Source organism: Anopheles stephensi, chromosome 2 (genome assembly GCF_013141755.1).
Source record: "Anopheles stephensi strain Indian chromosome 2, UCI_ANSTEP_V1.0, whole genome shotgun sequence".
NCBI classification, from domain to species: Eukaryota; Metazoa; Arthropoda; class Insecta; order Diptera; family Culicidae; genus Anopheles; species Anopheles stephensi.
The window spans coordinates 35488099-35500711 of NC_050202.1; the positions used below are offsets into that span (position 1 = coordinate 35488099).

Here is a 12613-nt window from a genome sequence, read left to right on the forward strand (position 1 = left end):
CTTCGTCCATATGTTGTCTAGGCTATGTTCTAATCCTTAATGTATAGGTCATGTTGTTTCCAAAGCATGAGGCTGCTTCCTCGGATAGCACGACATACATCAGTCTTTTAGATCTTTTCTGGAGTACAAGGCTCCACTACTCGTATTTCTGGACGCAATTGAAGACATCGGAAAGTTGCCACACGTTCCTATAAACGATCTACTGGTAGACGAAACCGAAGTTTACCTTGATGAGTTTAATTTTGGTCGAGATTATTGATTCTTTAGACGCCCAGGACCCACTACCAGCGTATTAAAAGATTAAACCCTATCGTTATTATAGCGCACCATCTGCAAAATTTCTTGAACTGTGAAGTGTCTCTGAATGAAGAAAAGAATATGCTTGGAAGCTAGAGAATGTACTATCGCAACTATTGTAGAAAGCTAGGATTCACTGAAAAGGAGCAATTTCGTTTCATGGAGGTACACATACTACGTTATGAGAAAGGAATTTTATTCTTTGTTCTTCTTGACTGCAACGAGTAATTCAATCACATCCCATCCAGATGGAAACAGAGCGCATCGATGACCGTGAGCTTGATTAGAGAACTAAAGATAGACAGAAAGACGATCCTTCAAGAACCATCATCAAAGTATTTGGTTTGTCTCGACGATAGCGCGAGATGCAACAGAGACGGGACCATCCTTCATGGGTTCATTTTTATAAGACTACAACAGTAGGTTTCGTTCGTTTATGGTACTGCTGGACATTTTTATATGCATTAGACGACAAGACGTATGATGCTATAACGATCGTTAATTTGATCCAAAATGAACACCAGATGAATTTGATTTAACAAAACAACTTTTAACGCTTGGTTAAAAACAACTTTTAACGATTGGTAAAAGCAGTTAACCACTGGGCGATACCGGCTGTAGTAATACAAAATTCTAATTTAAGAAGGAACAATAATTTTTATTAAATTGAGCGGCTACTTCGAACCCAAAAAATTATATTAAAAATTTAGATTAACAAGAAAAAGTCTGGAACGCAATAAAATTGAGCCTTCATTGTTTTCACTTAAACGATTCATTTCCTGTATCAAGAACAAGATCAATCGATTCGTAATAATGTTCAAAAGACAAAAAAAAATCGCTCGACTCAGCAATAATAGTATTCGTTTCAAACGGACAAAGAGGTTATGCGATACTGTTGAAGAATGCTTTTTACGATTTTTTTAAATGTATCAACTCTTTCCCACTTTTTGTTTTTGTTTTACCTAGCCGATATCGAACTCAACAGGATCAGATACACGTGGCAAGTGTACCGGAATGAATGGTCAGAGTATATTACAACACAAAACGAATGCAAAAGATTCTGGTGACAGACAGTAGGCTGAAAAATAAATTTGAATACTTAACAGCCGATTTTGCACGTGAGCGTGGTTCATGTTTAAGTTTGAGAATTCGAAATTATTTTATATTCAAAATGTTCCGAATATCCCGCAAAACAATTTCAAGGCCCCCGAGGCATGCAATAGGTCTAATAATAAAATAACAATTAATGCCATTGTTGCATTGAATGTGTCCATCCTGATGCTGCATGTTCAGAGCCGTCCCTAAAAACAATACAAATCACCATTGGCGAAAAGAAGCACGAAACATTCAAATATTCACAATAATCTCCATATGCATAATCGTAGCTCTTGCACTACACATTATTTCAGCATCAAAACAAGTTGTGCTTCAGCAAAAATTTGCAAACCAGCCAGAAACACTACTCGCACAAACACACACCGGGGCCACGTACAAAACACCAACCGCCCCCTCGACAATGAACATTGCCAACACCCAATTTGCGATGCTGGATGGACGAAAAATTGAGAAGCATGTGTGTCATGCCATTACTTATTCACTGCATGCCCATTTATCGCTAGAATCCAATCCGACTTCTGTACGTCATCTGTCGTGTCTGTATCCGATTTCCCTTGGCCGGTGCCCCTCCCTCCCCTGTTCCTACTGCTCCTTCCGGGGTGCATGTGGACAACATGAACCCGTTTTTGTATCGGATAACACCAAAGTTAGAAGTGTGCACATGTATCAACGCATCGTATTTTTCTTGCCGAGCACCAGCACTGATGAATGCAAACTCATATGCTCGATCCGAAACAATCTCGAAACTTCGTTTCCACCTGCTCTGTGCACTGCTACGCTTCAGGTGCGCTTTTACTGCATGCAAGAAGCTCACTCACTCTAGGGCTCACGTTTCCACAGCATCTGCAGTGCGATCTGGCCGATGTAGAGAAGTGTTTGGTCCCCGACTGGCGCTGCATAACAGCATCACACTCATTAGACATTTTGCGGAATTGAGGAAACGGTTCTGTCGTACCACAGATTAAAACCGAATTGTATTGTGTTTATCGACCGAAACACAAATCATTTGCATTGAATTCGGGGGCAAGGTTTCATCTGCAAGGGTTCGGATTTTTTGAAGCGTGGCATTCGCATTGTCCTGACAACGCGTGTGGTACACCGTAATATTTAACTTTTTTCTCAAACGTGATGATGTATTAAACTGGACTGAAAAAGATACGATATTTAATTATTTATAACAACAACAGCAATAACTGATCGCAAGGATACGAAGTGAAACATCTCTTTTACACAAATGGATTTACAATTTAGATACATAATATTGCAATTAATGGTATACCTTAGCTGAAGCTTATTGAGGGTATGCTGTAGTGATGGGAGCTTCGGTGCCGGCTCCGCTCCTACTGCTCCGGAGCCGGCTCCGACCTCATCCCGACGGCTTCGGAGCCGGCACCACATCAACTGCTTTGGAGCTATATAAAAAATAGTTTTGGTATTCCCTGAAATTCTTCATTATGTCCAAATTTTGTATACTTTTACCTTTGGTATTCGATACTCTCGACAAACTTAAAGCAATTTATATCCCAAAAAAGAGTCATTTCTCACTGCATTTATAAATATCCTGGACTTGTTATGGATACTGGACCTGGGAAGATAATTTTTGTAGTTTCATATGCTCAAAAATGGGATCAAAAGAAGCGATTGAATAAACTTTTAATCAAAATATACGAAATAAAAATTCCAATAATTACATCGCAGGGTTCCCTGAACTTAACATAAAAAAAGGGTTTTACATTATTTTTGAGCTTTTCTTACTATCTGTAATTTTTATCGAATTTTAAAATGCTGATTTGCATCATAAACGATGGATTTTCGTAAGAGGCCTGATAGTTATGATACATGAAGCAATTTTCAACCCAATGAAAAAAAATGTATTAGTGTGCGTAAGAATATGCAAAAAAGTTCCTACAAATTTGCTCAACATTATTTTTACCTATGTCTTCATCATTTCTAGTTATTCTTAAAAAACTAGTGGCCTTATAGCTCTGTTATACACTGTATGATGCCCTAAACCAGAGGCGTTAGTGCGGTGCCAGCTCCGGAGCCGTGGATGAGGTACCGGCTCCGGAGTCGTCGGAGCGGTCGGAGTGGAACTGGCGCTGGAGCAGAACCTTCACCACGTTTTACTGGAGTTGGTGGGAGCCAATATTCCCATCACCAGTATGCAGAATTAATTAAGCAATCAGTATTAGATCTCCTATTAAAAATCGTCACAATCCAAACCGAAATATAATCTTCTTCTTCTTCCTTGGCACTACAACCTCGAGAGGTCTCGGCCTGCCATTACTGGCTTTCTGTGACTTGATTCGACCCGTAGCAAAGTAGTCAGCCTTACGTACGGGGGGAGGAGGTCTGGATGAGATTTGAACCCCGGCCCTGCCGTTTGAAGGCAGGCGCCGCTGTCGCCTCTGTCACAGACCGCCTCAAATAGAATAATCGAATCCAAACTGAAATAGAATAACAAGTAATATTTTATTTATTAACTATTACGGTCCGATGCCGTATTGTCAAAAACAAGTAATAATTCTTATAAAAATTACTATAAATGCTTCAATTAACATTACCCACAACGAATAATTCAAATCCAATGTGAACATTCGCCTGATTAATGCCTATTGTTTACTTATGATGCTACAGCTTCCACTTCCATAGATCGATAGCTCCGAACACATTTGCATAATGTTATCTTTTTATCATTTAGCAAAAACTACAAGAATTATGCCTAGCAATTCTGTCAGGTCGTACCATAACATGTACAAAAAAATCGCCTAGTAATTTTCTGCTTTTTTGCTGTTTGCCTTGACAAAACAATAAATGTCCGGTTCTGTTGGACGTCTCGGTGCTAACTCTTAATGCTGCGGGCGCCGTATTTCACGTTTTTACCTTCAAACCAGCAGGAAACCCTAGACATAAAACATATTCTATTCACTGCTAATTAGTTTTTTGTGGCGATATGATTTTATGCAGATGGACGACCTGATTCCCCCAGCATCTTTAGATGGTTTATCAAGACAGAGAGAGGGAGAGAGAGAGAGAGAGAGAGAGAGAGAGAGAGAGAGAGAGCGAAACACTTGATTGCCGGTGTTTGGTTTTGGTTTGGTAATTGCAAATATTATTGTTTGAATATGCATTTTAATTTACTCACTGACAATGGGACATTCATCTCTGGGGAATGCATGCAATCGAGAGGGAGGACAGAAAACGATTTGTTGGCAATATGGAGCATAGCTACTAAATATTGCTCATCAATCTTTGATAACGTCATGATAAAAACATCTTGCAGGTAAACCTATAATCTAGAATGGTTAGTAGGACATCTTCAGATTTGGCTCTGCAAGGATTCGGTCGGTCTTGTGACTTGTGACCCAGAGATTTATCAGTCGGGCAGCTCAAATCGAGCTGCAGTTCGAATCCCAGGGAAAGTGTAGGCTAAATATTTCTTCTGATCATCATCGAAATTAACAAAGCATAAACATAATACATTGCAATTCTTTAGCTAACTCTTCCAGTCGTAACCTCATCAAATCGGCATGTTCTACGCAATAATAAAATTCTGCTAAATGCGAATGTTATCATTTCAAAACTATTTTCCAAAGAGTTCCTCTCGCTCACCGGTTCAGTTTCGGAGTCGGTAAAAGCTTTCTGCTGCCAAGCCCATTACAAAGCCGAGAACTATGGTGAGAAGTTTAATGGCAACCCCCAAATGAAAAAATAAAACACCAAAAATAATATTCTTAGCGGCTCCTCCGTTCACCCGTTCCTCCGTAGTGCTGGAACCACAGTTCGAATGATGCCATAGATTCAAACGACATGGTGACAAAGTTGCAGGCTGCCACTTTCACTTCGATGCACCGTATTTAACATTCGAAAGGATTAAACTCTCGGGAGCGCGCTACATACATTAGAGCCCACGATGAGCAAGCAAACATAGTGGGACGTTCCTCTTGCTGAGGAGCTGTGATGTGCAGCGTTATGTTGTGTGCGGCGGTTTGGTTGTTTTTGCTGAGATTTATTCGAGCACTTGTCGCGTACGCACATCACTGACTGGCTGTGGCAACAACCCAACAACAAGCTCATCAAATAATCATACTTCAAACCACATTCTTACAGCACCATCGCGCCGAAAGCGAACCACTTTTTTGTTCATAATCTTCTGTGTCATATGTTTGTGATATAATAATTGTGGATCTTTACGATAAATCGCAAGCGTATGCAATATGCTTAATAGTTTTAGTTCTGCTTCCGCTTAAAGTAGGAATTAACACTCCAACAAACAGAACATGTCAATTGCAATAATCACACAAATTCCACAAATTTAACATACAAAACAAAACAAAACCCCAAAAGAAGAATCCTTTGCAAACTGCATAACAACAAGAGATTATAAGTTACAGCATCAATAAACACAGTTTTATTTGCTCATCAATCCTAACAATTCATCACAAACTTTAGATAGCTGTATCCGCATTTTTTTTATTGCTTTAAGCACTTCTTGCCATGGTTTAAGTTTTCGCACAAAAGTAATGATAAAGTTTAAGTTCAGATACTGGTAACACTATGTCACACATGGCGCATCATATTAGAACGCTTAAAACGCAACGAAACAATTTTGCCGGTATTTTTCTGCAAGCTGACGTAATTATGTTCAGTGAAGCATGAATAAATCAATTACAAAGTTTTTAGAGGGATAACACTTGCACAATAGCTCCTCAAACATTTGTTTCTCACTAAGTAAATTTCTGCTTGCGTAATAATTGTAGGCATTTTGGCATTTTTTTCCTCTACTTTTTTTTTGAGTTTTAGGTCAAACTGTTGAAAGTATGCAAGTTGCAAGTAAGTAAGTTGCAAGCACAATTTAAAATCATTAACTGACAACTTTCTCAATAATGTTTTAACATCGTTTGTCTTTTTTATGAATCGCGATCAGGATCTTCATTTCTAGAGAACTGAATGTCTGTGGAGCAATGTAGCCATTACCTTCCCAGTTGATAACGGCGGTCATCTTTGTTTTAAATCATCGTTTTAAGCATGATCATAATACACATAATGATAAAAGCACAATGAGATCATAAAAGAAATAAAAATATCATGACAGAATGAAAATATACCCCTAAAAAATAGAACTGCATGGCACACGTTGGCCTGATACCTAATATTTGCTGCACACTCATCTATTCAAGAACTTTTCATCATCGTAAGCTCCGCCAAATATCTAAGAACGTGACCTCAGATTTATAAAAGCAACTGAATCGACATCCGGAAAAATGTTTCAAAAGAAAAAAAAAACATTTAAACGTGTTCATCCTTAAAACTGTCATCAACTGTTAACAACTCAGTGGTATCGAGATCAAAAAACGACATGGAGTCAATATTGGAAAAGGTGTACTCACTCTTGACCGACTGTCCCTGACTGGTGTCGCACGATTCATCGGTTGTCATATCGACGGGAGGGAAGATCAGTATGGCGCGCAGCTCCGTCGCGATATAGTTCGTCGATCGGGCTCGTTCTGCATTGCGTCGTTGAAACGCTTCGTGCTTCGGAGTGCACGGGTACAGATGGGTGAGCACATCGAAGTCGAGTATGCGATCAGCTAGCGACCGGATGGACAGGTCCCTTGCCGTAAACGGTTCGATGTGCAGTATCTCGAGCTGCCCGACACTGTTTTCGTGCACAAAGCCGATGGTGATGCCTCCCAGTACCGTGTCGGAAAAACGCAGCAAGAATGTGCCCGGCTTACAACTGGCCAGATACTGTTCCGCCTTGCTCTTGCGTATAAAACCGAAGATCCTGCCCTGAATCCACTGCTCCAGAAAATGGTCACGTGTCAACTTCATCACCTGGTAAAACCATCCCCAAAAGCTGCTGCTACAATCGGGCAAATTGTCCTTACAGAACTGGGACCAGGTTATGGTGAGGCCGTTCGGTATCGGGAACGGTACTTCTGTTCCGAGCGCTTTCTCGCACAGAAAGTGTATGTGATCCGCCGACAGTGGGTGATCTCTGGAGCCACTGAACCTCATGCTCAGTACGTCGGCTAGCCAGTTCCACAGCACCAGCTTTGGCACGTCGAACGTGGTGTGGCTAATTTTGGCGAAAACATTTTCCCAAATGATTGTTGCGCATGATTTCTGATCCTGGGACACATGGACGATACCAACGACCGGCCACGATACGGTCCGTATCGGAAGAACGAGATCTTTACGTACTGTAGCAATCGTTGCCTGAAACAGCAAAGCAAGCTTTTCATCCAGCACGCAGTTATGGTTCTGCTTTCCGAACATGCGCGTAATCTTTTTCATGCACAGTTTGCCTAACACCGCCGAAAACTGCTTAGTTTGCGTGTTGTACTGCATTTGGCCGACGTTGTTCAGAATGACGCCGACAGCGGATGTAGTAGCGGCTCCCTTCATACGATGCACTGCCCGTGCTTGGGCTTCGCTTATGATGGACACACTCACTAGCGGAGGATTCACCTGGTCGCATAGCGTCGTACCGACGAGCAGCCGCACGGATGCGGAAAACCGGTTATGCATACGAAGAATTTGGGGCGGTTGTTGTTCCACCACGAACGAATTGTAGATGAGCGTTTCTAGCAGATTCGTCACATCCTTCATGGCTAGCGTCAGCACCGGATCCGCAGATAGGTTGACGTACCCTTCCGACTTTAACTGCATCGTCTGCATAATCTGCTCTTTCGTTCTCAGGATAATCTCCATTAGACTTTCGCACCACAACTGTATGGTGTCCAGATCGCTCTCCAGCTTGGCATACGCACCGATAGCAGCGAGCCGCTGATTTATTTTCCACTGCGCGAGATACTTTTTCAGGACCTTGTCCTGCAGCTTGCCCGTCTTGTCTATCGCCGTCCGAAATCCGCTTGCCACAGCAAATTGCATCTCGGAAAATTTCTGTAAACGATCATTCGCCACTGCCTGATACCGGACGAGCTGGAATTGGGCGAGCATCCGTTCCTCCGGCTGCTTTGCCGTATTGATCGTTGCCTGTACATTCTGAACCTCACTTATCGCATGCGCCAAGTAGCCGTGCACCATTATCAAGCTACCTTTATCGTTTTCATTGCCATGCACCATCACCTTCAGCTCCTGGAATTCTCGCCACACCTCGGTCCTCTCGATCGCGTCCAGATTGATGCAATAGTACGGGTGCTGCTGCAAACAGTTGATCAGCTCCTGGTAGAGTGCGATCGGGTCGCGCGAAAACAGCTGTAGTAGGATGCAGGCCGTCCCGTCCAATTCGTGCTTGATATCGTTTGCATAGAGCGCACCCGTGCACCTCAGCTTGTCTATGAGCTTGTTGAGAAATTTGGCCGCTTCTTCATACATATCATCAATAGCATTCTGATCGTCGTAGAAAGCCGGTGCATTGATAAACTGAGCCTGGATCCAATTTGCTATATGATTGCGCACGTCCTCCGGTATATTGTTACCATACAGCAAACGAAATGGTTCCAGCGTGGGTTGGGGAAGCTGACCCAGCCAGGTCGATGACTGCAAAGCCATCTCTGCTGCTTAACGTGGCCAGTTTCGCTCCTTTGAAGTGATTTACTCCAAGTGCAAGTATTTGATGGGAAGGCCAAAACTGCAACTATCACCACGCACCCCGATTGAACGATTCGCACCGGAAACCACGCGATGGAAAAATACAAATCAGAAAAGGTCCTTTTTAGCGCATCAGTATGCAGCGCATAAATATTGTCCGATCAGTGCATGATATGCGCACTATGCTTCACGTTCTTGATGCACATAAACCGCGTGAAATGATGTTCGACTCAACGCTTGCAATGCTTGCCACAAACACGAAAAGAAAGTCCATCTTTAGTTTTTCGATGCAGCGGGGAAAACACTAGCAGCCATTTTGGAAATGGTCATCCCCACAAATTTGAAAGCAAACTGAAACGTTAGGTCGCGGCTACACATAGCAGGACTGAGGTTGCAAAACTGACAACATATTGAGAGAAATAGAGTCTGTATGGGCACACGAAAAGATATTTTTTTTTTTTTTTGCAATCATCTCAAAACGGAATTAAGGGAGCAAATTGGCAATAGAATTCGTTGAAATAAATTTAAAATAAAGGGAATGGCAGGCGTATAAACGTACAAAACATACCCAAAATGTCTTTCTTCGGCTATTAAAAAATTGCCTGCATGCAATAGTGCCAAAGTTAGTACAAGCAAGATGTGTCATCAAGTGCCAGCTTCGATTGCAGATGCTCTGAAAAAGGCAGTCATCATTTGACAAGTGCCAATGTGACTGTGTAGAGGAGTGTTTGTGTGTGGAGTGCTGTGCAGGAGGTACCGAAGCCGAGATCAAAAAATATGTTTTATGTGTCCTTGTTGCATAAATTGCAAGCTAGAATTGGTATAAAATGTGGTGGTGATGCTGCCTGAAACATTCTTTAACGATTACGCGCATGCTTAACAACCTGTGTCACAAATATGGCGAATGACACACAATTCACATTTGCCGGTAGTTTCTTCCCCGAACGATGGTGACCTGAACTTGAGCCGGGTAAGTTTTTTTTTCCATTTTGTGCAAATTAAAAGTGTTTTTCCCCATCAATGATCAATTCGAAACTATGTCTCAGTTTCATGGATTATTTGTATGTCCTTGAAAGTCGTATTCATGAAGTGCACCAAAGTATTGCTTTTCATAATAAGTCTGCACTATCCAAGGGAGTTGCCCTGCCAACACCAAAGTTGACCATCCTGGCAAAATACTCAATATCATTACCAAATAGGGCGATCATTGGTTCCGTTCGAAAAGCCAAAAGATCAGAAAATTTGCTGCATTTATAGCAATTGATGCAGTATGTTGCTTTTATTTGCATTGCGGGTTTTTCTTTTTGGTCCATTCCACCATTCTCGGGTGTATTTTAAACGCCTGGCAACATAGCGAGGCGGCGCTATGGCGCTGTTAGGTGCTGCCCGTGCTGAGATATTCCCTTGTGGGTTCCACAATATCGACAGTCACGGGTTCGTTTGTGTAAGCGCCAAAAGTTACGCTCACGCTTCAGCATTCACGATCTGTTGCATCGCATTATCTTAGTACGGATAGATGAACATTCAGAATGTCAATTTATCCGTACGGTCAAGTTGCTTTTGCCCATTTCAATTTAGATCAGGAAAGTTGTATAATCTGGGCATATATTCGTGGGCAATGTATGACGCCCGAGTGTATTTAAACTGGTAGAAAGCGTTGAAGTCCAAGCATGCTTTCATTCTAAAACATTTCAAAAACCTCCCCTGTTGATAAGGGATGGTAATAAAGTGTGTAGGTTGTTAGCATTAAACTTAGAGCTAGTTCATTAGTTCAGCATTTTTTCTCTACTGGTTTTAGTGGTAGTGCTCCTTCACACTAGCGGCCCGAGAACAAATCCCAATCTAAATGGCATGAGCCCGCTCCCGGCAGCAGCAAGGATTGGCTGTTCCGTATTTGCTTATAACAAATTTCGAAATTTTCCACTTTGCATAAGCTATAAAACTGTGGTTTGTGCCGCTCTTGCGTGTTCTATTTTGTTTAGCAAAACTGCTAAGATTAAGCTTCGTTTTAAGTCGTATTCATCCAGCTTAATCATACAACGACACGACTCTAGCTACGACCATGACCAAATTCCCATTTGCTATCCTGGCTGGATGAAATAAGAGTACCGAATCGCATGCTCTGTGCCATTACTTATTCAGGGCATGTCCATTTATCGCCAAAGTCCAACTCGACTGCTGGCCGTCATCTGTCGTTGCTGTATCCGATTTCCCCTTTGCATATCAGCTCATCCCAAACTTTCTATGCGACTGGTATGCAGACAACATGAGCCCTTTTGTACGGGATAACTGAACATTGCTAGAAAAGTTTACGTGCATCAACGCACCAGCAGTACACCTCTCGCATGTGCCATGCACTGGATGCCTGAATGCAAATTCATCTCTCGGAACGAAACAATCTCAAAACTTCGTTTCCGGTACCTCATCTACGCAGTGCTTTACCGCACACGGGAATGTGCGCTGTGCGAGAGTGGACAGCAATGGAGGGAGGTGGAAAGCGGGGAAGACGGGGGGTAGAGTCGCAATTGCAAGAGAAAAGCAAGGCAAAATGCAATTAAAACCGGCCGAGCTGGACAACTTTGGTCGAAATATTGCCACATAATAGCATCAAACTCATCACAAACCATTGCAGGATTGAGGAAATGGTTTGGCGATGCATAGATTAAGGGCAAATTGCATTGTGTTTTATCGATTGAAACGTACACCAGGTGCCGTAGCTTGCACAGCGTCATTTTATCGTAAATAAGAAATAAAAACACCACAATATGGGGGATACAAGAAACGAACTTGTCCCCGACGATTTTGGAACACGATTCACACCTGAATGATAAATGAGTCGCCATAAGTTGCCTTTCGGAGCAACATATTGTCAATGAAAATCTTTACCAAAGTTTGCAGTAAACTAAAGCCCACAAGGCATTGAAAAGGAATTTACAAACTGTTTTACAAATTGTCCTATTTGTTAGTCCAACAGTTCAGATATAACTTGTAGAAGTTTTTCAGGCATACCGGAATACGAAAAAGGGATAAAATCGTCGAGCCTACTAAAAACAACTGTGTGCGTTTCGATGATCGTTCCTTTGAAGTCGCCCAAAATTTCACCTATCATGGTTGCGCAATGAAGGAAATTTGTCCACTCAAACACATAATCTGTCCCAATCCGACGATAACTGCTGCGTTTAAAAGGATCGATAGTCAGAAGGACTTTAGGACCTGCAGTTGTGCAAGCAAACTGAAGAGCCCTAAGGGTTGTTCGATTATATCACTATTTTGTACAGCGAATTTGGCCATCTAGGATCCGGTGGCTTGATCATGTCATGAGAATGACACCGAATGACCCGACTCGTATTTATAGGGATATTCACATGGAGACAAAGAGAAAGCGTTGTGGGTCCAAATTGAGATGAATTTGATACGTTCACCAGAAACGTCGAACAATTGGATTGACAATAGACGGACTTTGGCTGAGAGCAGCATCAAGTAGGACTTTTGCACTAAGTAAGCATTGAAGAAATGTCTTCTAAAAAAAGATTTGTATAAAAGCCTTATAGAGTTCAAGTCCGATGGTAGCTGCAGTATCCCCGCCGGTCTCTTGGACATCGCAAGATCTTGGATCGAATCCCGCAAACCCGGCTTGAGA

At 42.0% G+C, this 12613-nt stretch overlaps 1 protein-coding gene across 1 annotated transcript; it reads right to left on the reverse strand.

Moving 5' to 3' along the window:
- Positions 1-5818: 5818 nt before the first annotated feature.
- On the reverse strand, positions 5819-9981 carry LOC118507373 (signal transducer and transcription activator-like). Its single transcript, XM_036045815.1, has one exon. It carries the CDS (start codon positions 8932-8934, stop codon positions 6703-6705), a length of 2232 nt encoding a protein of 743 aa, XP_035901708.1. The 5' UTR covers positions 8935-9981; the 3' UTR covers positions 5819-6702.
- Between the last annotated feature and the right edge of the window lie 2632 nt (positions 9982-12613).

What these genes read in the sequence shown, in the direction of transcription:
- LOC118507373 (XM_036045815.1), bottom strand. Translation starts at nt 8,934, where the DNA reads ATGGCTTTGCAGTCATCGACCTGGCTGGGTCAGCTTCCCCAACCCACG.